Below are 26,754 nucleotides of genomic sequence, written 5' to 3' on the forward strand. Positions count from 1 at the left end.
CCTCATTAGAACAGTAACTACACTAAGAATTGTGTTATTGTATCTTGCAATAAAGAGTTGGCATTTCAAGCCATTGAACTGAATGGAAAGGTAAGAGCTGGACTCTAGAGGCACTAGGAAGAGATTCATTACACCGTAAATACAATTCAAAACGCACGTCCTTTACCTAAACGGCAAATGAGAAAGCAGATCAAACCCATACGCCTAAGTGTTTCCAGCTGATCTGTACCTTGAATCTCCGGTCGTATTTGTTGACAGAGTCTGCGAAGTCGACGCGCTCTCGCTTGGCCAGGAACTGTCTCAGCTCCGGCTTGTCCTCCATGCCCAGGTAATCCCCCACAAAGTTCCTGTTGATACTGTTCCTCCTCCGCTCCTTCCAGTTGAACAGGATATCTGAGGCTGAGCAAAGAGGGTTTCACATGGGATTAGTAGCCAGTCACCAAGGCCCCTCTCCATGACTGCCTGTGCTATTGAAACCAGGAGCCACAGGCAGTCATGGGCTCCAAAGAAAGCTTTGAGCCATTTTGATAAAACCTTTAGGCTTTAGCTTGCTGGTTCATTGCAAGTCTTTTATGGGGGTCACATCCTAGGCTTTCACTGTGTAGAAAAAGGATCATGTCTGGGTTGGGATAGTTATTTAAATATTAATATTAATAAAAGTGGTTTTAATTGTTTTTTTTTTAATTTTAATTCCTATCCTAATTCCTAAAAGTATTTTGTTTGGCTAACATTCATTAACAACAGGGCTGAAGAAATTGAAACATTTACATTTTATTGGCCTTAAATCTTATGGATTAGTTTGTTAGTTTATAATACTTTTTTTTTAAATGAAGTACACAGATCACCCTGTACACTTGCTGTAAATATTTAGCTAGAAGAGACTTTAGGAGCACCCTGCAGCAGTAGTTGTGTTATTGGTGCTGTGTCAACGCGAGTAGTGTGTGTGTAGAATCCTGGAGCAGTAGTTGTGTTATTGGTGCTGTGTCAATGCGAGTAGTGTGTGTGTAGAATCCTGGAGCAGTAGTTGTGTTATTGGTGCTGTGTCAATGCGAGTAGTGTGTGTGTAGAATCCTGGAGCAGTAGTTGTGCTATTGGTGCTGTGTCAATGCGAGTAGTGCGTGTGTAGAATCCTGAAGCAGTTCACACACTGACGTGTTCAGTTTCTCTGAAGTCGATCCTGGAGCTGTTTGAATCAACAGCCTGCTCTGCAGAGAGCTGGCAATGCTCTTACCTTCCTCCCTCATCTGCTCGTACTTCCTCCTGGCGATGTATTTCCGCCACGCTTTCTGGATGGTCCGGGCGAAACTGTCGAACTTCCTCTCACGCATTTCCTCCAGGAGGAACAGCTGGACCGGGGCAACAACATGGGGGCATTAACTTGACATTGTGGGTCCAGGATGGTGGGGAAGTGGGGGGTATATGAATATACATGCATACAAAAGTGGTTTCAAAGATTCTTTCTTAGAAGCCATACTTATTATCTTTATTTAGTTCCCAGACTCACTTTGACTTCAGTGAAGTCCATTTACCATGCAACCGTAACTCCCTTCGTGTTGGGTCCCAGTACTGTAACTAACTAAACTGAATGATCTGCACACAGACTGACACACAGGCAGAGAGATGCTGCCGTACCGACTCTGGGTTCTTGACGAACACCTTGCTTTGTCCCATCTGGTACTGATCAGCGTCCATGTTGACTGCGCGGAGCAGGTGCTGCACCCCCTGCCGCTGGTCCCCGCGCCAACACGGCCAGGTCTCCGCTGTCAGGATAGCGTACCTGTCAACGTACGTAGAGCAAGAGTGAAGTACCTGTCAACGCACACAGTCAGGGTTAGGTTCCTGTTAACACACACATATGGCCATAGCTTCAAAGAGTTCACTCCATTCTTTAATTAATGAACTAAAGGACAAAAACAGTACCTACTGACTTTACCACACACACACACACAAGCACACAAACAGAGGCAGCTGAGCGCAATGCAGTTTCCTGGTGGCTCTACCTCTGCATGAACTTGTTGAAGACTCTCCGGTAGGCGAAGCCGGCTCTACGCACTCGGATGTTCTCCCTGAGCCCGAGGTACTCCACCTGGTGCTTCACCCTGGAACAAAACCAGCAGAGCATCAAGCCTTGCTGGAAATTGGTTGCTGTTGCCACAATTTGTGGCGGTACCGTATATCTGTGCAAATGTCTATGGTATGGTGTTAAATGATGTTCAGTCCCCCAGTTTGTCAGCGCCTGCGCGGGTCTGTCTTTGGCTTTGCTGACCTGCTCTCCTCCCAGTCCTTGGAGCGCTTGGTCTCGTTAGGTTTGATGCAGCGGATGTAGTGTGGCGTGCACTTCATCAGGGTGTTCACCAGGTCATTGGCTTGTTTCTAAACAAATACACACAATCGATCAATTCCACTGTGTGCAAAGACAGCACCACCACCAAGCAACATTACCTCGCCCTGCCATTGCAATACACGGCCTCGTCACTGTCAAGGGAGGCACTTGGAAACTAATAGGATCTATCATTTCAAAATAGTTTTTTTCCCCCGACCCATAAGCCTTCTGACACTTTACCCTCAAACTAAAAGTGACAGTACAAAATCTTGGAAACTTACAAACAGTGCTCCCCCTTTACAGCGGAGAGCACTATAAATATTGTATTCTGTGTAACATCTGTCTGGGATTTTCATCGTTTTGTAATACGAAAGTTTAAAAGAAAATCGCTCCCAATAACTAACATATTGACCAGTTCCTAGAAGAATGCAGTGTTTTTATTGTCCAACAGGGGGGAGGGAACACACAATGCAGGTGTAAAGTGTTGATGTCAATCGTTTTAATTCAAGGTAACATTCATGAAACATTTCTAGACTGTTGTGGCGTTTGTGTTGCGTATTGCCAGCTGCCTGACTCAATAGTTTCAATGCCAGTTTTTAGAAATCCCACGTGGGTAACCCATCAGCGCGTTACGTCAGTCCTGTGGCAAAATGTGTAAAACCATAAAATGACGTTCCTCGCTGATAAGACAGAAATATGGAGATACACCACTAATATAAATATATACATATATATATATATATATATATACGGGGTCTCTACTCAGTAATGTAAAGACAGTTCCCATTTATACCTCCCTGTTTTGCAAAGCCTGGTTGCGTTACATTGCGTATGTCTCCCGAATTCGTTCTGCAGGGTCTGAAGTGAGAGATGAAGTGCGTACCTTAATCTTCGTGCTGGCCGTGGTGGGTCTGCCTTTCTTGTCTGTGTTCAGGCTCTCAGGGAAAAGCCCCCTGATGAAAGCACTGGGGAGACAGGAGGAGGTTCTGTCAGTACGAATGCTGACACAAGAATGGCCAGGGTTTGTATGAAAGAGCACACAGCGCTGGTTACAATGCACTTACTATTCACTGCTCTGCATGAGCTCGATGAGGTCGGGGAAGAGGACGTCTCTGTTTCTTTCACAGAACCCGTTAATGTCGTAGGACACCTGTACCAAGCAGAGCACATCCTTGAGTCTTACAGAACAACAACAAGGATTCACATTGCTATAGCGCGCCTTTCAACACAAGGATCCCAAAGTGTAAACTAGAGTTGCTAGCAACTATAAAGGCTTCCAAAGAAAACATGGTTCAATCATCACAAATAATCGCTAAAGAGTTGAAAACAAAAATGTAATAAAATTGGGATACAAATAAAAAAAAAAAAAGAATACAGTACAATTGTGAAATTTGAAAAACCAAGAAGGACTCGCTATTCCTCTTTGAGACAACCCCCTCTGGCAAATCACAACAGCGTCTTTATAGAGTTGTTCATATTTACAAATTAAGAGCAAGTGCATAGTAAGAGTGACTTTTTGGAGAAGAAAATACTCCCAATAACAAATATTTCTACAGCGGAAATCAATCTGAAGCACAGATAGAACTATGATTGAAATTCAGAAAAGCCCCCTGCTTCGGTATGGTCCCGCCCCCTAAAACACCCTTCCTCCACACCTTGCCTGCGTAGTGGTGGATGATAAAGCCGGAGTTCCAGCTGTTGAAGTGCTCGTGGGTACCCACGGCGCCCTGCAGTTTCTGGAGCAGGGTGCCGTCCGCTCCATCTCCCTTGGCATGCATGGTGGCACAGACATCGTCCAGGACACTCATGATCCCAGGGGGGTTCTATGGACACAACAGCTGCTTAGGACAGTGCGACAGCTTTCAAACCAGGGGAGCCTGGACTTCACTTCCCAGTGGGCCACCTACACTTCTGCACACTGTTTATTGTTATTGTTAAAATCAAATTGACATGCGTGAAATACAGCTATTCACTCCAAATCATCATTAGCATAGTTTTTTCAGGTAGTAAAAGGGGCCTGTGAGTCATCTAAAGCGTTCTATTTTTAATTTCACAATCCAGCCAGTGGTGTTTATAAACCAGCATGCTCTTACCAATTTATTTTCAATGAGGTCACAGACAATCTTGTTGTTAAAATATTCAATGGGTGACCACTTAATACCTTCCTGGACATACTCTTCCTGTAAAACAACAGAGATCAGAAAGATGAGACTGACGTCTCTATAGGGTGCCAGCTGCATTTCACAGCTACGAACAAAGGTTTTGCATCAGCTCCAAAAAAAACTAAAAACTATATGAACATAATTTAGATATTTTATTTAACATCAAGCAATCAAAGAAACTACAAAATGGGATTGCAAAGTTTACCGGAAGCCATAACAGTAGTGAAGGATTTCACGCTAGATTTGGAAATGTCACATTTTTCAATTGCTGACAGTTTTTCGTTAAGCGGTATGTAATTCAATATGTTAACATTATTCAGCGGGTTTCATTGACGTTATGAAGCAAAATTATGAGAGCAAAAGATGATGCAAAACTTATGGCCACCGTTGTAACTGTGGTAATTAAAATCAGAACCATTCAAATCCATAGACAGATACAGTAAAAGAAAAACAAACACATAAATAAACACAATGTGAAGCTACAGTTTCCTAAGCTGGTCCTACCTGTTCAGCTTTTAGCGTCAGTTCAATGAATATCTGTTGCAGCTTCTCATTGACAAAGTTAATACAAAACTGCTCGAACCCGTTCCTCTGAGAAAGGCAGGAAATACATTTCAGTTAGGGATACAACCCATGCACAGCTAGTACTTGTTGACATATTTCTAGAGGAGATATTCACAGCTATCTGTTGAGAGGCTCCAGCCTCTATTTATAGGCAAAGAGGAATAGCCATGTCAGCCTGATAACTAAGGAGAGAGTTCAGTGGTCGACAGAGTTTGTTTGATTTATAAATTTACTAAAAGAATCACAAATTGATTTAAAAAGAAATATGCAGCGATACAAAGTATTGCATGGAATGAAGCAGGGTGTTCACTTGGGGTTTTCCAGTGAAGCTCAAAACCAGGTACAGGCAGATTTAAATAAAAATGACGGACACCATAAAATTGAAAGAGAAATGTAAAAAAAAAAAGCTATTGAAATGGCATTTGTAGCTATTTACTCTTGGATAAACTAAATAAATAAATATAAATAAATAAATAAATAAACAAACATTTATATACCTTAAATATTTCAAATCCGTAGATATCCAGAACTCCAATGCTGAATTCCTCATGCGGTTTCTGGATTGCCTTGTTAATTGCCTGAAAACAGACACACACAAGAATTTAGGCATTACAGCAACTGACCACAGGATGGCACTGTATACTATGCAAAACTGCATTAGAAGTAAAAATAAATAAATAAATAAATAAAAGTTATTTCCTTTCAGGAGATAGTTCTGTGCTTGTAAATGTAATTGATCACCTTATAAACTGATTACATATCATTTCCCTGTAGATGTGTTATATTTATAAGTTGAGATTTACAGTACAATACAATATTGTGAGAATCTAAAAATAAGTTTCTAATTACTACCAGCATTTTGAGCAATCAGCCCCTAGTTGCTGAATCTCACTCAGAGATTGCTTCAGTAATATTCTGTGCATTAAACGCTGAAATTTTGCCGTCTTTTCAATTCCATGAATATCATGGTGCTTAATGAGCTATTAATGGCTTAAGATCCATCTCTTAGCCCTGGCTTAGATCTCAACTGTGAAGATTGTGCTCTGTGCACTGAAGCCCAAAGGTGATGCATTCTCCCAATGAAGCCTGTGCAATGCTAACACGCTTCCCCTCCGCATTTTCCTGCAGTGCCCCCTATAGCACAGGGCTATGCTGTGAGTCTGGCCGCTCTCACCTCCACCAGGTAGTCGAAGAGCCGTGTGAACAGGGCCTTGGCCAGGGCGTCGCGGGTGTAAGTGGCCTGCTCTCTGTTCAGGGTCACGTCGATGGACTCCGACTTCCCGCCCCACTTGCTGTCCATCTTCCTGCTGGTCAGCTTCTCATTCAGTCGGTTCTGATCGATCCCCAGCAGGTAGGCAGGGAACGCCAGCACTGACTCGACAAAACAAGGACACTGTCAGGAACCTGCCTGCTAAATATCCCCAGCAATAACGACGGCTACAAGACATTATATACAACACGTGCGGGTGTTCCAAACAATTATCTTTCATATCTCAATGGCCAGCTCCTAGCAGTGATGTCACAATACGGTTACACTGAGCTGTAACTGTAATAATTATTACTCACTTAATATAAAACTGAAACGTCTTCTGTAAGTTATGCCCCTGTTGGAATTCATAACATATTGCTTTTTTTCACCCGAGTAATTACTGCACATAAACCCAACCCTAATATATTTAGCCACATGCCCATAAGTGACTGTGGAATTGCTACCAAAGCAATCCTGCTGCCCAGAAACAATGGCATACTTCTGTTTGATGCAGAACATGTGGATGAAAATATCAAAGGAATCTGTTCAAAAAGATACTTCAGGACATGAGTTAGTTCTGTATATGGTTCACTATATAGCAGGCTCATTATAAGGGTTCACTATAGAAGGGGTTCACAACAACTTCACTCACAGTCTGTGCTCTCCACTTGCCCGTAGTTGCCCACCTCAATGAAGCAGATGTTTCCCAGGTGAAGGATTCCAGCAACAATCTGCAGCACCTGAGTCTGGTCAGCCTGGGAGATACCGATCACATCCATGGCTTCCTGAGGAAAGAAGGGAGAACCCTTTACAGCAGACAACCGGCTTGTCCTGATTTCGATTTCACACCCATGAGCCTGGACATGTCATTTACAGCAGAAATTCAATCCCTGCGGTGAATTCAGGGCTCACTTATAGAAGCAGGCCTGTTTCTATCTGCTCTGAAGGGGGGTAGGATTGGAGAAAACTCACCATGGTTTCCTGGAAGTCTTTGCTGTCATTGGTGCCGTCCACCTTGTAGGTCCCTGATTGGTTCAGATAGAAATAGTAATCCGGTGTCATAATACCCAGAGCCTCGTGCTGATCCTTTGAGGCCCCGTCTAACAGCTAGATAGCGAGAACAGGAAGAAGGAATCCATCATGAACGTGGCCAAGGCACAGCTAACAGACCACAGCTTGGGCCAAGGGTTTTGCATCACCCCATAGAATTTTGCTTCATAAAATCAAATGAAACCTGTTGAATAATGTTACTGAACATACTCAATTACATACAATTTTTTAGTTTTCTCCTATTCTTGAAAAAATGTGACATTTTCGAAATCTAACATGAAATACTATACTACTATTATGTCTTCCAGTAGACTTTTGCGATATCATTTTGTAGTTTCTTTGATTGCGTGATGTTAAAAAAAAAAAAAAGATCTAAATTACAATCATATATACATATATATAAATGATGTCCTAAAATGGTGATAGGTGATGCAAAACATTTGGCCATAGCTGTGGAGCCAGCCTTGTGTAGTTGCCTCTGCTATGCTGGGGGTATTCACTGACCACAGGAGGCTCAGTTTGGTTGAATCCTGCTGCTGACCTGGTAGTAGATATGGAAGTTCCTCTCGTTCTCGTTCTGGCTCACCACTCGCGACTTCTCCAGCAGGAAGTTGGAGATCTTCCCTCCGTCCGGCTCGCCTCCACGGCTGAACTGGATCTCAAAATATTTCCCCTGAAATTAGACCGGAACCGTTTCTGTGTGGTGCGTTTGGGTTTAAAACTGCCCCCCGACTGGAGGGGGTAGGTTCTTCTGCGTTACTTCCCTGTTCCATGTTGGAAATCATCATGGCATGGCTCGTGTGTGGTTTGAATTAAGGGAAATTTTAATACAGGTTTTTAACTATTTTGCTATTTTAAGCAGTGGTGTTACTTGAGAGATATCTTCGTGTCACTTGGGTTTGAATTATGGCATGGCGGTTCGTTTCTCAGGTTTTAAAAATAACCACGTAACAAACACTGTGTTCGATTATTTAATGCTTTCGCAGCACAACAGATGCCAAAAGTCATCAATTTATCTTTATCACAGCCATTGTTTATTTTGGTCAACATGTTTTCACAGAAGTAAGAGCTAGCGCCACCTTGTGATCAGCCAATTCTGATGAAGTTTCTTTTTGTTTTGCTGGCAATACTCTGCTGTGCACTAGATGGTGCTAGCGCTTACTAATATAAAGACAATCTGGCTGATCTAGCCTGCAATACATATGTCTATGGCAGGCAACAAGAACTGAAGGCAACTCCTGAACTTGTAGTCAAAATACCTTAACACAGAGCTAAAAGAAATATATTATTGTAGTATTATTAACTCCCAAAGGCAATACTCGGGAAGACAGTACAGCTCAAATCAAAGTATTAAGTTACTCATATATTAATTAAATATTATATGCTGCAGTTAATCATAAAATATTATCTATATGGGCAACCCTTCTTTAATGCAGTGTGTCCTCAGATGGCTGCAGGGTGTCAGTATTGATGCACAGTGTGCGCTGTGTGTGAGGCTCTGTTGCTGGGGCTGGCGTGGAGGGAGGGAGGGCAGGGGGTGGGGTATATATATAATGTAACTCCCATCAGTGTCAAGACTGTGCTTGACCCCTTCCGCTTCCTGTGTGGCTCTGCGGACTGCAGTTTTACCTTTCAGTTACTGTTTCAATCAAAGGATCCTTTCAGAAAAGAGTTTCAGTCAGCTGTTTCAAAACTGAAAACTCATATTGCTGAATCTTATCTCAGTGCAAAGCGGCCGAGCGGTAAAGAGGGACGGAACTCACGAATCTGCTGGAGTTGTTGTTCCGCACAGTCTTGGCATTCCCGAAAGCTTCTAGAAGGGGGTTTGACTGAAGAATGATGTCTTTGACGTGCTGCAGGTTTAAGAAAGGGTTTATATATACAATAAAAAATAAAAAAAAACACTCAACCATACATCTCGTTGTATTGTTAAAAGTTAAGACCCAGGGGTGCCAATAATTTATAGTTTAATAGTTAAATTGCTAGCCAAGTGTTAAACATTTCGAAATTTACCCTAAATGTCTAATGACTGTCAACGATTGTCAAGACAACGGTTGGCCTGCATTTGGAATCCAGTTTGAAGACGTGGTTCTCTGTTGGCTATTTCTGACAATCTGCCTGATCTTCGTCTTCCGTGTCTCACGGTTTGTCAGCTCTTACCTGCACCTTGTCTCCTCCCCCCGACACCTTGGAGATGTAGCCCATGATGTACTTCGCTGCCACTGTTTTGCCGGCTCCACTCTCACCACTGAAGGAAGGCACAAGACGGGAGAGAGAGGAGGTTATTTCTCCAAACGAGGGCTGTCCCACAGCAAGGCTCTCATGATTTAGAGCTGAGGGCTGGACACTCAGTAGTTTTTGATAGAAGTCAAAGAGCAACAAAAGGGATTTTCGTATTTAAACATTTAACCTGTTTAACGAGTTCAAAGATACTGAAGTGGTGTGTGGAGCAGTTAAACATTTTTTTCCTATGTTATTTTTTGTTTGGTTTCTTATGGCTGTTATGAAAAAAAAAATAATAATTATTATTATTATTGATTGTATATGGGTTGTATTGGAATCAGGTCCGGAGGTTTCTGTGAATGTGTCAAATAATCAATTGTCAGTAATAATCTGATTATCAGAAACACACTGATTTGACAAACACCCCCTGACTCCAAGTAGTTAAGGTTATCAAGGTTTTCCTGTATTTAAAATGTGTTTTTAGACCCTGTTTTTATGTGAACAACGCTGCTTCTACGCAATATCACTCCTAACTGATAAAGGTCAAAGCTGCAGTGACTGACTGTGCAGTGACTTATGTGATTGACTTGCATCTGGATGCCTTTCAGAAAGGAAGCAACAATATTTTCCAAGAAAGCTAACCGAGAGACACAGGTGAGAGGATGCTTGCTGGGTGATGAGTAATGCTGTTCATTTTATATCTTAACCACAAGATATTCAATTGAGCAAACGTTTTAGTAACTAGTTTTGGGTTTAGTTCACAGAACAATAGTTCAAAGAAAATACAGAAAACAGAAACTTCCCAATTCGAGTTTTGTCTTGGTTTACTAAAGTCTTTAGGCGTTGTCTTTGTAAGGGTATGTTCCAAATCCAGTCTGTGGGAATTTTCAAGTTCGCTGATGATACAAACGCAAGGACGCACACACACAATTTTCAGATATGTGTCTTCTTCCAGCCACACACATGCTGTACTGCTGCCCGTTCAGCCCACTAGAAGTGCAGTAGTAGCGCTAGACTGTACCTGATAATGACACACTGGTTCTCTGCATCAATAATCATGTTCCTGTACATGTTGTCTGTCAAGGCATAGACATGGGGCGGGTTCTCATACTGAGCCTGTGAAGACAGATGTCAAAGAGACATGCTTGATATCGACTGGATAACAACAGGCATTCCAGAGTTCAATAAAAATGCCAATATTGATTAGTTTCATATTTATGCATTGATCGTCATTTTGCCATGCTTACTGACTAACACTGAAAAGGCACAGTTTCTCTTTTGGAATGCACATGTACACCCATAGAGCTACAACAGATAAATATTTTATAATGATACTTACAGCACCCTGGTAGAGTTCGATTTCTCTGTCTGTGAAATAAGGCATCTGCTTAAATGGATTCACTGATATTAACACTGAGCCGATGTATGTCTGTAGGTAAGAGTCAAGGAATACAATACAATACAGTACAATAGCATACCCTATACTGTATCATAGTATAGTACACTACACTGTGCAATACAATTTAGGTTTGTAATGCACCTTTCATGAAGAAATATCACCAGCTCTTAAAGACAAGAAAAGCAATACAGTGAAAACAAGGGCATCTATAAATGGGTCATTGTAAACTATTTCATGTATTAGTCTTCTGTATCATTTCCAGCTATTGTTTTACGAGGTTTATTCCAGCAAAACTTCTCTTTTTACAACCACCTGGCCTGCTTAATCTGAAGACTCGCGGAAGCTGATAATGACCATTAGGGGCGTGCAGCTGTGATTTCTGCCCCCTTTGGAACTGTGATGTGTAAGATCTCTTGCAGGGGGAAGACAGAGAATGTTGCGCATCTACAGTGTTCATGGTTTTTAACACCAGCTCTGACTTGGTCGTGTGTGAGTGTGGGTAAGCACCGTTCCTTTGTCCGTTCTTTTCTTGTGTTTTATACTGCGAAACATGCAGATATTTCAATCCTATTAATGAGAAGTTGCTGCTTCACAGTACCGTACCTAACCACATCGTGCCTTGTAGGTCAAGACCACAGACTTACGTATTATGTACTGGCCCTCGTCTGTAAATTAAAATCTATTGGTTTTAAAGACAGCGGGGGGGGGGGCAATCCAGATTTCTGCACATAAGTCATTGAAATATAAGTCGATGGTTAAAACTCCACTGGTGGAATCAGACCCCATGTTACCCACAGCAAAAGCACCAGGATGCAGTAGTTTAATAGTTTTGAATTTGAAATGCATTTGAACATATTAATGTAAAAACTGAAGTTTGGCGCCTTTAACAACTGGAAAGTAGACTATAGATGATCAAGTCTTCTATGGCTGTGGCCTAGTCCAATGGTCTGCGCGGTCATAAGATGGGGTCGTGTGTAACGCAGTTGTAACCCCCAAAACTGAATCATTCATTTTGTACCGTTTGACCTAATTTGGATGCACATCATGCGATTATAATAAAGGTACGTCATCAAAAGTTCATCATGAAGTCATCCTAGCAATTTCCAACACGACATTTAATTGGTTTACAAATGACTCATTTATTTTGTGTCTTCCTGTTTCAGAATACTGTATGCTGTAGAAAAATGTTGCTAAATTCATGTGAATGTCTTTGCAAAAAAACAAAAAATTCTCACTTCTCCACTTATCTGCAAAGTACACCAAAAAACCTTTGTGTTAAGGTGAAGGAAGTCCAGTCCTTTTTCTGTGCTGCTAAATATTTCAAGTTAATAATCTGTGGTTGAGGGTGGGAGGAGAGTGTTAATACATTCTCATGAAACGCTGGTGCACTGTAGGTTAGCCCACCTGCTTCCTGTCTGTCTGACTGTCTGGCTGTCCGTCTGCAGCAATTCTTCCGTTAGATGAGTAAGATAAAGGGTTATCAGCCTCCCCCTGTTTCTGCTCACTGAAGACGTCATGCAGAAGCAGTATCCCGAATGATCTTCAAAGGCAATGCAATGGCAGAGCAGTTGTACAGAGTGCTAGCTTCAGAATGAATGTTCTGATTTTCGATAGTCTGAGTGCTTCTTATTGCAATTATGTACTTCCTTTTGTCTCGCTGGCATAAACAATACCACAGATAACAAGCATTGAATGGGCCATATACTGACCCTAAATGACTAGATGGTGGATGAACACCATTACACACAGATATACAGCACTGACACACACACATACACACACACACTGGACTGTGCTCCTCACTGGTCAGAAGTTTTCTGTGAAAAGGGAAGTGTTTGGTTGTTTGTTGACTCATGCACAGAGATTCTAAAAAACAGGAACAGAATCACAGAAGACCGTGCTTGTGTGTGCCTGTGTGTGTGAATGTTATGTGTGTGTGTGCGTGTGTGTGTGCGTGTGCGTGTTGTGGTATGTTTGTGTGTGTCTTTGTGTGCGGGTGTGTGCCTGTGTGTGTGTATGTACATGTTATGTGTGTGTTTATGTGCGGGTGTGTGCGTGTGTGTATGTACATGTTATGTGTGCGTGTGTGTGTGTGTGCATGTGTGTGTCTGTGTGCGTGCATGCATCCGTGCGTGCGTGCATGTGTGTGTGTGCGTGTTAGGTGTCTGTGTGTATGTGTGTGTGTGTGCGTGTTATGTGTGTGTGTGAGTGTGTAGGGTAGTGACTATGCAGTGGTTTACTTCCTAACATCCCCCTGACACACTCAGACGCAAGTCTCTCCTACAGTCCTTGTACGGTATTAAGCCTTACAGACTCCCTCGGTTTGAGTCACTGTGAACAAGGGTTGCAAGGGAAGGCACTGCTTCATGCTTCCCCATTTCAGTCCCTCAGTAAAGAGGAAACAGGAGCCTACAGGCAAAAGTCACCATTCAAATTACCCCACATTAACAAACGGTTTGCCAGACTGCTTGTGGTATGTATCGATGTGGGTTTACAGACCAAATATAAAGTGTTAAATGTAATATTTATATTTACAAGTGTAATGTATAAAATGCCTACTAGGTGGCAGTTTATTTTTTGGAGGATTTGGGGCAACAATTCTGATTTCTTTGTCCCCTAGGTGGGGTTGCATCAACGAATAATTTGTGAAACGGAGACAGGAAGACAATGCTTGCGATTGGGTACTTCACACTTGTGGTTGGTGATGTCATAAACAAATGGCCTCCAACTCAACCAATCCACACACAAGCCAGCCAACCATCTATCAGGGGAGGCCACTGCCTGTTTCCAAAAATAACATTAAAAACTCTTTCCAGTTTCAAAGAAAAGTAAAAACAACAACAAAACCATTCATGAAAAAGGGTGTCCCAGTGGCACATAAAGAACGACTTTCACCACTTGCATCTAAAGGGGCTTGGTTGGCCGTTGTTGGCTGAGCACTCACACTTCTCCATTTGGTTTCTCTAAAGGATACAAAGATGTAGTCGTCCATGTAGCGTTTCTTGAGATTCTCCACGATGGCGTCCTCTGTGATTTTGGACAGGAGGACCATGTCGTCCACCCCGCTCTGCTTCACGTTCTGGCTCTGCCAGTGATACTTGGCCTGCAAGACAAAAAAATAAGAGTCACTGCATCTCATTCAGAACTGCAAGCACTCAATCAGTACTGAGACTGGGTTTAGACAGGAGAAGATGTGAATTAAGCATTGAGACTAATTTGATATGAAAGCATAGACACAGGTTTACTGTCAGTATTTTCATTCTATAGTAAGTGAATACATAGGCTGTTTCTTATTGTTTAAAGGATGTCATCTTTTGCGGTTTGGGATGGCAGTGAAACGAAGCAGAGCTCAAACTATCCACAATGAGACTCACTTATTATAAATTATAGAAGCAAAGATTGCACTGAGAACTACTAGCAATACAGTAATAAAAAGGTGACGCTATTTTTATTTATTTATTAATTTTTTTACTATTAACATATGTGCTTATGTGCACAGAATGGCATCACACAGCACATGAATTACATTTTGACAAATGTAATTTTGTAAACATGTTTTTCATAATGCTTCAACAGTGGAATGAAAGGAAAATTTAAAAATTAACAAAAACTCACGTAAGTTACAGGGTGTTTTAGAATTCATTTCGTGATTGTTTTGTGTGGCATCAGAAGCAGACGGTTTCTAGTTCTAACGAAGGCGCTTAAACTGCATAACAGCAGCAGTGATGCGAAAACTCATGCGACGTGCAGTGGGCTGGACCATAGCTTTCGCATTCATTGCTGGTCGTGTTTCTTTGCGTTTCAGCCGCTCTGCAAACCGATAACATTTCCTTGGATTTCATTAACACGGCCGCAATGAAACAATGAAAAGTCCATGTTAACAAACGAGAAATAAAGAACTCGAGAGCCCTGAAAAATGACCATGAACTTTAGTTTTGAAACACATTTTCAAAAACGCACGATATAATTTTAATTGTATTTCTCCTTGCAAGAAATACGAGTGAATTAAAGACTGGAGCCAAAGCTTGGACAACATAAACCTATTTTTTTTTTTTTTTTTTAGAACGAATGTTTAAAGTTATTTCAATCAAATATCGCTTCATTTCTATTCTGCCAGTTATGCAGCACGAACTTATCGTTTCCGTCTGCATCGCACTCAACATTTAGAAATACTATAATCGTAGATAGATGAAATTGTAGCCGTATTAGTCCAGAGATAATAGACAAAGAGAAGGTGAAGTGATACCTTTTCTTGGACTTAACTAAAGAATAATTATTCACAAGCTTTCAAGACCGCAAAGGTCTCTTCTTATGTGAAAGTACTTCATTATTATTTAGTTAGTCCAATAAAAGGTATCACTTCTCCTTTTTGTCTAGAAATACTATAAAAAACTCAAAAGTGAAAAACGTTTAAACTAGAAGTTTGCATTAAAAAAGAAGCTTCAAGTCAAAACGTTTGTCATTGAATTTATTTATTCTTCTAGTATTTCTAAATTCTGCAGTATTAGATTTATAATAGTTGTATTTGGCATCTTGATAAAAAGTAATTGGAGCAGACCTTGAATATTACTGTATTGTGTATGAAGTCCTTTGCAGAGATGTGAGAAACGTTTTACACCTGTCTGGCGTGGTCTTGGCTCTGTCACACATTCAGAAACCTCAAGACTGATTGCAACTTTTGCAGAGCAAATTTTAACGCAAAATGTAAATTCTGGGCTAATACTTGTGTATCCTAACACTGATTACTTACTGTTAAGAAGAGTACTGTAATGATATCATGGATTGGTTGGTTTTGGAAAATGTGGTTTCAATGCAACTTTACGCTTTTGCTGTTATTTTGTGCTTTTTCAGATTATCTAGAAATGACAAACATCACAGTTAAGATCAAATCTTACCAACATGTTTTCACAGCCACATTAAAATCCAGTATGTTTCCCTCACAGTTTACATCAGCTGAATCCCTGATAAGATCAATACTTCACAGTTTTCTTGAACTGCCAATTATCTCCTTACAAAATGAAGCAGAGAATTGCCTGCCGTGGATTTCCATTGGCAGGTGGAAGCTTTCATACAGCCTCTGTCCCGCCTTCCAGCAATTCCAACCAATCTCCTTATTAGTATCCATCCTCAATGTTCTCTATCATGGAGCATTCACATTCAAGTAATGCAAAGAAAACCCATTCAATCCCAGATGTCCCAACTGTTTTCCAAATTGCCCTAATTCAGACCCTAAATTATTAACCTATTTTACCTTTAAAATGTACCCTAATCAACCCTTGAGTGGAATGGTCCTCGGCTACTTGAGCTGGGAACCCTGGCTCTAAATTAATAAGAGATGAAGTCACACATCCTATATACTTAACCGTGGGTAGCTACAGTAATTATCCTGCAATAACACTGCAACAACACGTCCGATTTCTCATGGGTGGCTGTGTAATTACAATGTCATTATTATATAACCAAACTTGCAATTACAATGAAACACTTAATGTAAAGTGTTGTTGGGGTGTCGGTTTGTGTAGATAATGCAGCAGGATAGATGTCTACAGTGTCACAAGCAACACTGGTTGACAGCTGAGCAGCCAATGGACTGTTTTACAGGATGTTTTGCTAGCGGAGAATGCTATTATTATATTGTATAGTAAGCCTGTACAGATAAAAACAAATAAAACTAGTACATTACAGATTATTATACAAAAAAAAAAACTTAACAGGAGATCCGGAATAGATCAAAAGTCATTCAGTTGCTCGCCTTAATGACGTTTTGCACTGGAAGGAACTTCCTGATGTGATTTTCTCTGACAAAATGTGCCCCTGGATGGAATTTGCCATGCTAATATAGCATCATATAATCGTACCCATCTACCACTACTGCGGTAAAGCCCAGGGTAGGCATTTTGAATTGCAATAAACAGCTCTGAAAGTAGATTGCATATAGACCTATTAATCTTTGTCTCTGCTAACAGTTTTATGGTGATGCTAACCTCATTGCTCTAAAAATAATGCATGACACATTATCAAAGCCTGAAAGTCCCCTATATAGTTAACTAACGTGGTTATTATTAACAGAAAATGCTCATCCGGTGCCAAGCAGCGACCATACCACTGCTAAACGCAAACGTGCTCCTTTATCACACCCAACCAAGTTAACCCATTTCCGGGGATTAATCCATCCAACTGTGAGACGCTTTGCTTCTGAAGGCCTATTTTCAAGAAAGGCATGATTATGTATTTATGGCTGCCTAGATATTAATGCCACATTTTCATCTGCCACTGAGACTGAAAGTGGTTTGAAATCAGACTCGTTCAATTACCAATCAGCTGCAGATCGAGATCCAATCCATTTCAACTGGGACTCTCAGTTAGCCCCAGTTAGGATTGCGGGCTGGCAGAACTCCATCACTCCACTCTGATGGGGGAAGTTACCAAATAAGTGTGCAATGCAAACGGTTTCAGTGTTTTGGTAGGTCATGCATAGTATATATAATATTGATATATTTAATACCAAACGTTAATTGTTCCAGCAATGCCTGACATGTTGACATTGTAATATCTACAAGTGTGCAAATATTTAGGTTTTCTTTAAGGCCAGTAAACATGAGTAGTATTGGTATCCAAGGCAACAATCTTTGAAAAGAGGATATAAACGGTTGAATGGATTTCAACACAGTCTTGAAAAAGCCCTGAATCTTTGAACTGCAAAATACAGGAACCTTAATAAGATGACACATCCAGCTGTTAAAGTCACAAACTGAGTTGCAAGCAATAATGTTTCTCGTCAAGGCCTGAAATTCTGCTTTTTGGGAATGAACTGCTATTTTCACTAGGCGAAATGCATTTTAATCTTGCAATCCAGAGAATCGACAGCAAAAAAAGTGTCTTTGCGTTCTCTCAGGCTTTTCTTCTCAGTTAGTAGACCACATCTATAAATACACTGCTTAGTTCTGCACTTCTATTAGCATGCATGTGAAAGAAAATAGCTGCCATGTATGAGATAGCTTAGACCGCAAGAGTTTGTTTTTCTCATTCAGGTCACCGCTCAGTCTCACTGCCCAGTCAATGGCCTGACCAGCAGCATACAGAGCTGTACTGACCAGCCAGACCCCTACCATGCAGCAGCAATACAAGGCTAATTACACACAACTACAAAATATACAGTACGGCAGAACACTGGAGACAACTGGCCTGTAATCATGGTATCATATTTAATGCATGCTAAGAGCAGCTGTAGAAGCCAAACTTCATATGATGGCTTCTATTAACACAAAGCTTTAAGTAATGTTTTGTTACCCTTACAAAAATAACTTTTGTTATATACTTTAGTCAATTTGGACAAAACTTATGTTGGGTTAACTTTAGTTTCTTATAGAGGGCTCCTGAGTGGCACATCTGATAAAGGCACTCTGAGTGGAATGCAGGATGCACCCTATAGCCTCGAGGTCACTGGTTCGAGTCCAGGCTATTATATTGCTGCCCGTAGACGGCAGCTCCCAGGGGGCAGAGTACAATTGGCTGAGTAGCTCTGAGTGGCTGCACAGTGAGTCTGCAGTGTGAAAAGAAGCAGTTGAAGGCAAACACTTCAGAGGACAGAGTGTGGTCATCATCACCACTCCTGAGTCAGTGAGCTGAGCCTAAAAATAATTGGATATGCCAAATTGGGAGAAAATAATAAAACAATTGGCGACTACTAGATTTATATATAAAAAAAAACCTTTAGTTTCTTATAAGTAGATCATTTTAGTTTCTGTTATTTATGATTTATGTCACAATCTACTGAGGTTTTAAAAGCATACATTTTTTAAGTTTACCAAACTGATGTTTTAGCACCTGTGGTGCTTTTTTTAAAGTTTTTTTTTTTAGTAAGTTGCGACAAAACTACAGATAGTGTCAACTATAGTTCAGTGAAACAAACATTTTAGAAACTTAAAAAAAAAGTCCAGAAACAAAAAAAATATTATCACTGTTTTCGTTAGCATTACCAATAATTTTCATCTTGAACTACAGTTTGACTAAAGCTGGAGCAAATCTTTCATTATTTCTACTAAACCTGCATTTCTTTTTGTAATGATAAAGAGTGTTTACTTTGATTATTTGAATCAAGTTGCAATTTAGAAAACCTTTTTTTCGGGTTTATTAGTTTATTCTCCTTTTCAAAGCACTGTTTAACCTAAAAGAATAATTAGAAACACAAAAAAACATCCCTTAAAGGTTTTAAGAACAACATACTTAATTGCAAACAGCAAATATGTCAAAATAATAATATAAATGGCCATTTTATATGAGGTTGTCACTGTTGTGACACAGCCCTTGTGGTTTATATCACTGTCTGGAAAGATCTACTGTTTACTGTGACAGCATAAGCCTTTGAGGATGCTGCCAGATGTGGTCCACACTGTTCTGAGTGAAACTGTTCCTACCTCTTTGGTACCTTCATTCCTGTCATAAACCAGCCAGCTGCTTCCCCTAAAGGCATGCAGTGAAGCCAGACACGCTTCGACCCCTACAAGACACTGCTGGGAACCACCTGAAAGTAAGTTTGCAATCCCAATAGCTTCCTTCACGAATACACACGTGAGCTCTATGTAGCAAGTCACAAAGCGCACGACAGGTAGGACTCATGGAATGATTTCATTAGCTCAGATAACCCTCTGCAAAGAGGATGCAGCTTTAATGATACCCTTTCTATGATGTTTGCAAGACAGCTTCACCTGTCTGTAGCTGCTCTTCAGCTCCAGTTGCCTGCCATAGGTATAGGTAACATAAGCTAGATTAGCCAAAATGCATTCGTGCCATCTAGTGATCAGTCGCTGTAGATCAAGTTTCTGTTTTGTTTTGCTGGCAATACACTGATTTGCGCTTCTGATGCCTGCTTTGGCTGATCTACAGAACTTATATTCAAAGCCCCTCAAAAACACAACTTTTGAGACACTGTAATAAGAACTATTGCAAACACTACAAAGAGGTAAAGGGAAGGAGTAAAAAATACATTCTAAACATAGTTCCTTCCCCTATTGGCACATACTCTTCTCCCCAGTACAAAGTGGTTTTGCAATGCATTTACGCTGTGGCAGATGGTTAAGATGCTGCATCATTCTCCTTTGAAGAAGCATTCTGATAGGTTGTGACTGTGTCGGCACTAGTTCCTTATTTTCCTCTTGCGTCATGTACAGTCATCTTTTCAACATCACCCTTCTGTGAAGCAGCCTTACTACCTCTTTTAAGAGGCAAACTGAAATCCACAGGGGAAGAATCTCCGAACATGCATCAGATCTGTGCTTCACATATTTCTGTAATTTAGCTTTCAGGTGACAGCATTTTTTGACGTCCTGTTCTAGGGCTACCATCTGTCTCTGTTTTCCCTGGATCGTCCTGGTATGGAGGCAGGTATCCTGGGAATTCAAAATGCCTTCCCAGGACACTAAATGCCAGTAAATTCATCACAAGATAGATAAATCAGGACACAATATTACTGCAATAGACATATAATGTTAATGGGTTGTCAGCACTATAGCAGTAATATTATCAATGTTTACCATTGGATGAACATAGGTTTCCAAAGACATTTTTAACCCCCCCCCCCCCCCCACACACACACACACGTTTTTTTTTATTTTTGTACAACCCTATCCAAGTCACATTCTTTTAAATCAATGTTCCTATTTCATTGGCTTCAGTAATGCTTTCCATTATCATTGTGCAATTGAACTTTTTTGAATATGCAGGACTGCCCATTGTTACTGAGGTATGCAATTTGAGATCTTTGCATTTAATTAATTTAGAATGAGCAAGCATGTTAGTGGATGGGAGGGGGGTGTGCAAGGATGATTAGCACGTCCATATTTGGGCTTACAGCTTGATATGCACAAAAATCTCTCAACCAACAGGAAACTGTTTGGGTAATTGAAACCCACAGGCAGGCCTATACAGCTGACACTAGACAGACTACCTACATGCACACACACACACACACACACACACACACACACACACACGCACTAGCTGGCAATAGGATTTTGTGATGCAAGGAGATTAGCTATGGAATTAATCAACAGTTTTTTAAATGCTGTGTATATTTACAGTGTAGTGCACTCAGCAGCCCCGACCTCATCAGCGATTCAGAAGACCTTTTTAGTAGGAAAGTGTGCTATTAATGTTAAATGTTTTGGGAATAAATATATTATGTAATATATTAGAACGAGTGGAATCTCTCTGCCACTCACTTTCCGAATCCTGTCTTCCAGCAAAGGCCATCGAAAGACGAAGACAGAATCAGCACAGAGATGACCTTATAAAAATTTCCCATAGTAAAAGCATAGCACAGCATAGTGAAAGCATGCTAAAGCATAACAAAGCAATGTAAAGAACAGTGAGGTATGGTAAAGCGTATTAATTAACACGGTAAACCAGGGTACATTTTGGTTAATCCGTGGCATTACCATGGAACAAGCAGGTAAAAGGGCAGAAATACGGTGCAAAAATTACATGGTAAACTTTCATAAGGGTGATTATGACTTATTGATTACAATCCAAACCACAGCAATTCATAAAAGCTACAACTTGAAGATGTTTGGCATTTTATCCACATGCAGGACTGTTGGTCAAACCACATTTTAATAATTACACTGAATGCTTGCAGGTACTTATCATTAAACTCTCTAAATGCATTATTGTTCATTACTGTCTTTTCAGGAAGTAGCCAAAAACAACTGAACTTGACCAACTTCCACCAGCTCCTGGCCATTCTTACAATGTTCCCTTTGGTCAATACATGTTGTACCATCTTAAGTCTTATCTATGTGTCCACTTTAGCATGCATGTGTGTTTTTTCAAAGTCTTGGCAGAGACCTTTTCATGCCCCAGAGACTTCACATAAACACTTAAAAGGCGGTACAGTGTGAATCATTATTTACTCACAGGTTTACAGATGGAATGCTTCTGAAATTGAAATTTTTATTGCTGTTTTTTTTTATGACCCACTGAACGTCCCCTTCATGTGCTTGCATCTCAGACTCACCTGTTCACTCTTGATTTCCATGATATTTACGCCTGATATTTGCTATTAGCTGCTGTGTTGCTGCTATTTCACGTATTATGTTACTATCATGTATTCTGCATTTCTCTGTGTGATGGTGGTCCACTATGAAAGGCGCTATATAAAATAAAGATTGATTGATTGACACTGCTTCACACAAGTGCTTTGTTGTTTTTAACCAGATTCAGTTTGATTTCAAATCGTTTTGGGCTTAAATACAAGTACATAACTATTTAAGAAACTGCAAAGTCAACATCTAGTTATCTCTAGTACAGATCAGTGATGGTTTGCATTATTTATAGTGACACCAGCGTGTTGCAGTGTTGGAAATAGGCACTGGTAACAAGGGGTTAAATCCAGGGGTGTAGTTTTATAACATGACCAATAGGCACACTTTTTACTGACTACTTTTCATAATCTCTTTAAAGGAGAAGCAATTTAATGTACACTTTTCTGTTTTAGTTTCACACATTGCTACTGTTATGACTCAAAAGCCATACATTTATGGCATGCAATTCACTGATAAAATAAATGAATTGTACTTAGGCACACCAATATATCTTGTACTAAATGTATCTTATATTAAACTTTCAGCCTAACTTCCTAGTTTGTGGGTTATTGCAAAACTCTTGCTGTGTTTTGTTTTAACTGGCATTTCATTTAAATAATAAAAATACTATATTCTTTGCAACGCCTTTGGTGTAATTTAGTTTTAATCCAAAACACAGCATGAAAGGTTTATTACAGAACACTATTTTGTAGTTTGTGGTTGACTATGTTAAAATTAGTAAGCCAAACCTAGCTACACAGATGTAGCAGCTGTATCATATACAATGTTTTGGTTCGATAGCTAGCTCTACGTGCAATACATCAGCACTGGTTAGCCAACATGAGAACAAGCTATTAATCTAGCTATAGTTATCAAAGTTTGCACTATGATATAGTACACTCAGTTCTGATAAGGAGAGCAAGAAATGTTTGTACTCACCATCTTGCTGCCTTTTATATTCCAGCTCCCACCTCCTCCCTGTACAGCAGCTCCAACTCAATCTTGTTCCTGTTCCCAAGACAAGCTCCTATCCCTTTAAATCTAACACATCTCTCTGGGCTCTCTGAAAGCTCTTCAGCAGAGTGCTGCCCTGCTCAGTCGAATTGCACACTGCAGGTCTCTCTGCAAGTCGCTTGCAGTTCCTCCCTCAACTTCCTCAATCACTCAAAGTAGTCACAGTTTTTGAAAAAGACCAATTTTTTTTTGACGTTAGTTTCAAAGGAATAGGTTTAAATAAGCGTTGCGGGTTAAAGGGCTGAGGGGCTTGTCAATATTTAAATCGTCTGAAGTGTCAATCGACAGGGGTGTCTTCCAGTGGAAGAATGCTGTACATTAAAATAAAATCTGTTTGAGGCATTCTTCCATCGCCTTCTGTGCACTGTCCAGTCAGTTTAAGTCCTCCAGGTTTGGAGCCGTAAGGATACGCACTTCCTTCTCCTTTGAAACCACATCCCCATTCTGTGAAAGTAATACGTTCCCGCTGCTGCTACTTGCAGAGATGGAAGTTATGCATGAATGAAAAATTCAAGCTGAGTTTTAACTCAGCCGCCCACCCATAGTTTCAACATAGATTAACAGCCGGCTGAAACAAACCAAAATTATTTATAAATGGGATCTTTAGGTTTAGTGGTAAATAAATAAACACAAGCCAGCTATATGCTATACCATTAGACGCCCCCTTACCTTCATCAAATATATCACTAGCGTATAGAAGATTTACTTACATTGTGTCTCGCTGAAGAGACAATGTGGTCAGTGCACACCACAGAAAAGCTTTAAAAGAGTGTCTCTTATTATTAGACTTTATTTCACAAAGAGAGGACATCTCCTCTACAATATTTCTTCTACCAATTGGTGTTGCTTGGCTGAGGCCTAGTCATCTGGTTTTTAGACCACTCTGAATATCAGGCAGAGTGGTCCTGAAAGTTCCAAGCTGTGCTGCTATGGCCACATATCTGCACAGGTAGGAGCACTTGTTAGCCAATCAGATTGTATCCTTTCCATTTTAAACTTACATTGTAGTCTTATCAAAAATGTAATTTCCATACCATGTGAAAACCACATATCACCTTGATACTGCAATAGGTGTAAAAACACAAGCTACAGCTGCATGGCTTTTCAGATTATCTTACTCACAGTTTGAGTATTACAGACAGACAGCAGCTCTTGCTTTGGGCTCCACCACAGCCTGTCCTGTTTTTAATGCCTGGGGTGTCGCAGATGGGTATACAGCACCCCACCCAAACATGCTGACTCCTGCTCACTTGAACCAGATGTCTGTGCTGGTTTTGTGTAGAACTTTGGTATGTGGATATCTTATTTTGCAGATTAATTTCTTGTTGCTCACCTTAGAACTGTGTCCTCATCTGGGATTAATTGAGAGAAAAAAACACATTATTTTTAAGATAATCTTTTGTTTTTTTACACAGTACAGCGAGAAAAAAACCCCAAATCAATTCAAGTTCATAAAGCAGGATTCTCGTCGCTCTGCAAGTCTACCTGTGAAACTTACTGTTTTCCATTTTGACCCCTGACCCCCGACCCCCGACCCCCGACCCCCGACCCCCCCCTGCCCCCTGTCCCTGCACGACGACGACTACATTTCTACGTGTTTTTATGTTTTTTTTTTCCCTGAGTTGAGGAAATAACACATTTTACAGCCTTGAAGATATTACTATCCATTATTCAAACCTGCAAATTAAAAACCTAAGGTAAGGCAGAAGTAGACAAACGTTTTGTCTTCTCCCGCCTTCAGAGGTCAGCTCCATTTTAAACAATAACGGTTCGTGTGTGCCAGGCAGGAGAAAAACTAGTTTAAATTATCTTGCGTAGGAGGCCATTGGTTAGCGGTCGCCCCTACAGCCAATCAACGAGCAAGTCTTTGATAAAGGGGCGGGATTTAGTGGGTCGAGAACAGTGAATTATTGAGCGAGGAAGAGAGCCGAGCGGGAAATAAATTTCTTCAGCGGTTCGTAAGCAATGTATATGACGACCAATCAACCAGATATTAACAGTATTTTGATTGTTAGTCAACCAGGCTAACCTCTGTTTGTTCTATTTAGCGTTAAAAGCAGAACATCGCGTTTATGTAATGGATAACACTTTTTTTTAAGGTGTGCAGAAACCGGTTTAGTTTTGATGGGACGGTGCTTTTCATAACAAATCGTCATCCTCATTAGATTGTACACAGAGAAAACAAATAGATAAATAGCCGCTGAAGAAATGCTGGGATATCCAGATAGCACTCGGGGTGACCGGGATGAGACCCCGAGTAAATCCATCCACGTTCTGATGGAAGAGGATCCTCGCCGGGTGAGTAACCCCGTTTTATTCAGGTTGCCCTCGGCTGTAACCCGACCCGCACAGAGCTGGAGGCCGAGCCTGTGCGCCTGCGTGAGTACCGAGCTGCGGTCTCCACCACACAGTTCCCGGAGTAGTGAGCTAGTAGTTAATACGCATCGTTTGGGTTGTTTACTGGGGCCGGCAGTTTGTATTTGTACAGCTTTTGTTTTCTTATTTTCTATCGGGGGCCCAGTTTCCTAACAGCAATAGCTGTAGTTAGCAGCTCATTAGCCTGGGCTAACAGGACACATTTGATTATATGTGTGAGTGAATACATGTAAGTTTGCGTTCATTTGCACATGCATTATTGTTATCATTTATCTTTTGGCGTGTTATTACCATTACCATTATCATCAGTATTACTTGTTTATTATTTGATATTCAATAAACGTTCCGCAGAATTAGCTGAAGTTCATTAACCCTTGATCGTTGATCAATACTTGACACAGGACTGCTCATAATATAGTTTAATTACTAGCCAGCACCATTCACATTACGCTCTAAGGAGGTACCCCAGCATCATCTTGTTGTTCTGTAAAACATGCAAAGAAGCAGTGGTTTGAAGCAGTGATTTGAAGTGGGCTTCATCCCACCTACCCACGAACTCACGGCCATGTGGTGCAGTTTGACCCAGGTAAGCCCATGCACACCCACAGCTGGCACACACCAGATGATAGGGCCGTCACAAGTGCACTCGCACTAGCAGAAGCGCCAGCTATACCTTTTAAATGAATAAACTCGACAGTTAAGCCAAGTGAGATGTGTGTGTTGCTTGGGGATACATCAATGCTACTGATTACTGAGCTCAGGAAAGACTTTTGAATCATACTGACGGTTAGGATTGTAGAGCATTGTGCAGTGTTATTAGACTTAATGCCCAAATGGAATTTCAAAGGCCAGTTATTATACTTACTGTTTTTGTGCCTCACTACTTTCACAAGGTTTAAAAAAATGACGATGACCGCTACCACAGAAATTGTTGAAGAAAGAAAATACAATCGTTATTTCCAAGTACTAAAAAGCAACTGTGTTCTGTGTGTTTTAACCGATAATTTATTATCATTGCACTAAAAAACAAATCATTGTTATTATACACCATTACTTTAATAATAATAATAATAATAAATAATAATAATAAACCTTAACATGTTCTGTTATCATTCTTTAGCTTTTTGTCTTTCTTTTGCTGTCTAAGCTGTAGTGCATCCTAACATATCCTACGGCAAAGGAGCGATCTGCTATACAACTCGATGAATCCACAGACATTTCTAAAATGATCAGTTTACTCGCCTGTGTTTGGTGTGTGTGTGTGGAATAAGGAAATAAAGGAAAACGCCTTGCTTGCAAGGAGCTCAAGACAA

The 26,754-nt window shown here is 40.6% G+C and overlaps 1 protein-coding gene across 2 annotated transcripts in view; it reads right to left on the minus strand.

The window, feature by feature from the left end:
* LOC121301591 (unconventional myosin-If-like) overlaps positions 1-23,475 on the minus strand; it is a 30,285-nt gene extending 6,810 nt beyond the window's left edge. The window contains exons 1-21 of one of the 2 annotated variants that reach the window (XM_041231107.1): positions 22,991-23,475; positions 13,945-14,073; positions 10,911-11,000; positions 10,593-10,687; positions 9,509-9,596; positions 9,112-9,201; positions 7,890-8,021; positions 7,271-7,405; positions 6,951-7,083; positions 6,224-6,420; positions 5,547-5,627; positions 4,990-5,076; positions 4,417-4,503; positions 3,979-4,146; positions 3,388-3,473; positions 3,207-3,288; positions 2,267-2,373; positions 2,001-2,099; positions 1,633-1,777; positions 1,232-1,346; positions 230-399 (exon numbers count right to left, since the gene is read on the minus strand). In XM_041231107.1, coding sequence (XP_041087041.1) covers positions 230-399; positions 1,232-1,346; positions 1,633-1,777; positions 2,001-2,099; positions 2,267-2,373; positions 3,207-3,288; positions 3,388-3,473; positions 3,979-4,146; positions 4,417-4,503; positions 4,990-5,076; positions 5,547-5,627; positions 6,224-6,420; positions 6,951-7,083; positions 7,271-7,405; positions 7,890-8,021; positions 9,112-9,201; positions 9,509-9,596; positions 10,593-10,687; positions 10,911-11,000; positions 13,945-14,073; positions 22,991-22,993 — 2,319 coding nt within the window. In that variant the 5' untranslated portion in view covers positions 22,994-23,475. Of the gene's footprint in view, positions 1-229; positions 400-1,231; positions 1,347-1,632; positions 1,778-2,000; positions 2,100-2,266; positions 2,374-3,206; positions 3,289-3,387; positions 3,474-3,978; positions 4,147-4,416; positions 4,504-4,989; positions 5,077-5,546; positions 5,628-6,223; positions 6,421-6,950; positions 7,084-7,270; positions 7,406-7,889; positions 8,022-9,111; positions 9,202-9,508; positions 9,597-10,592; positions 10,688-10,910; positions 11,001-13,944; positions 14,074-14,585; positions 14,680-22,990 lie in introns of those variants that run through there. The other variant, XM_041231108.1, reaches the window with a different exon arrangement.
* Between the last annotated feature and the right edge of the window lie 3,279 nt (positions 23,476-26,754).

This window comes from Polyodon spathula, chromosome 27 (genome assembly GCF_017654505.1).
Source record: "Polyodon spathula isolate WHYD16114869_AA chromosome 27, ASM1765450v1, whole genome shotgun sequence".
Taxonomy (NCBI): Eukaryota; Metazoa; Chordata; class Actinopteri; order Acipenseriformes; family Polyodontidae; genus Polyodon; species Polyodon spathula.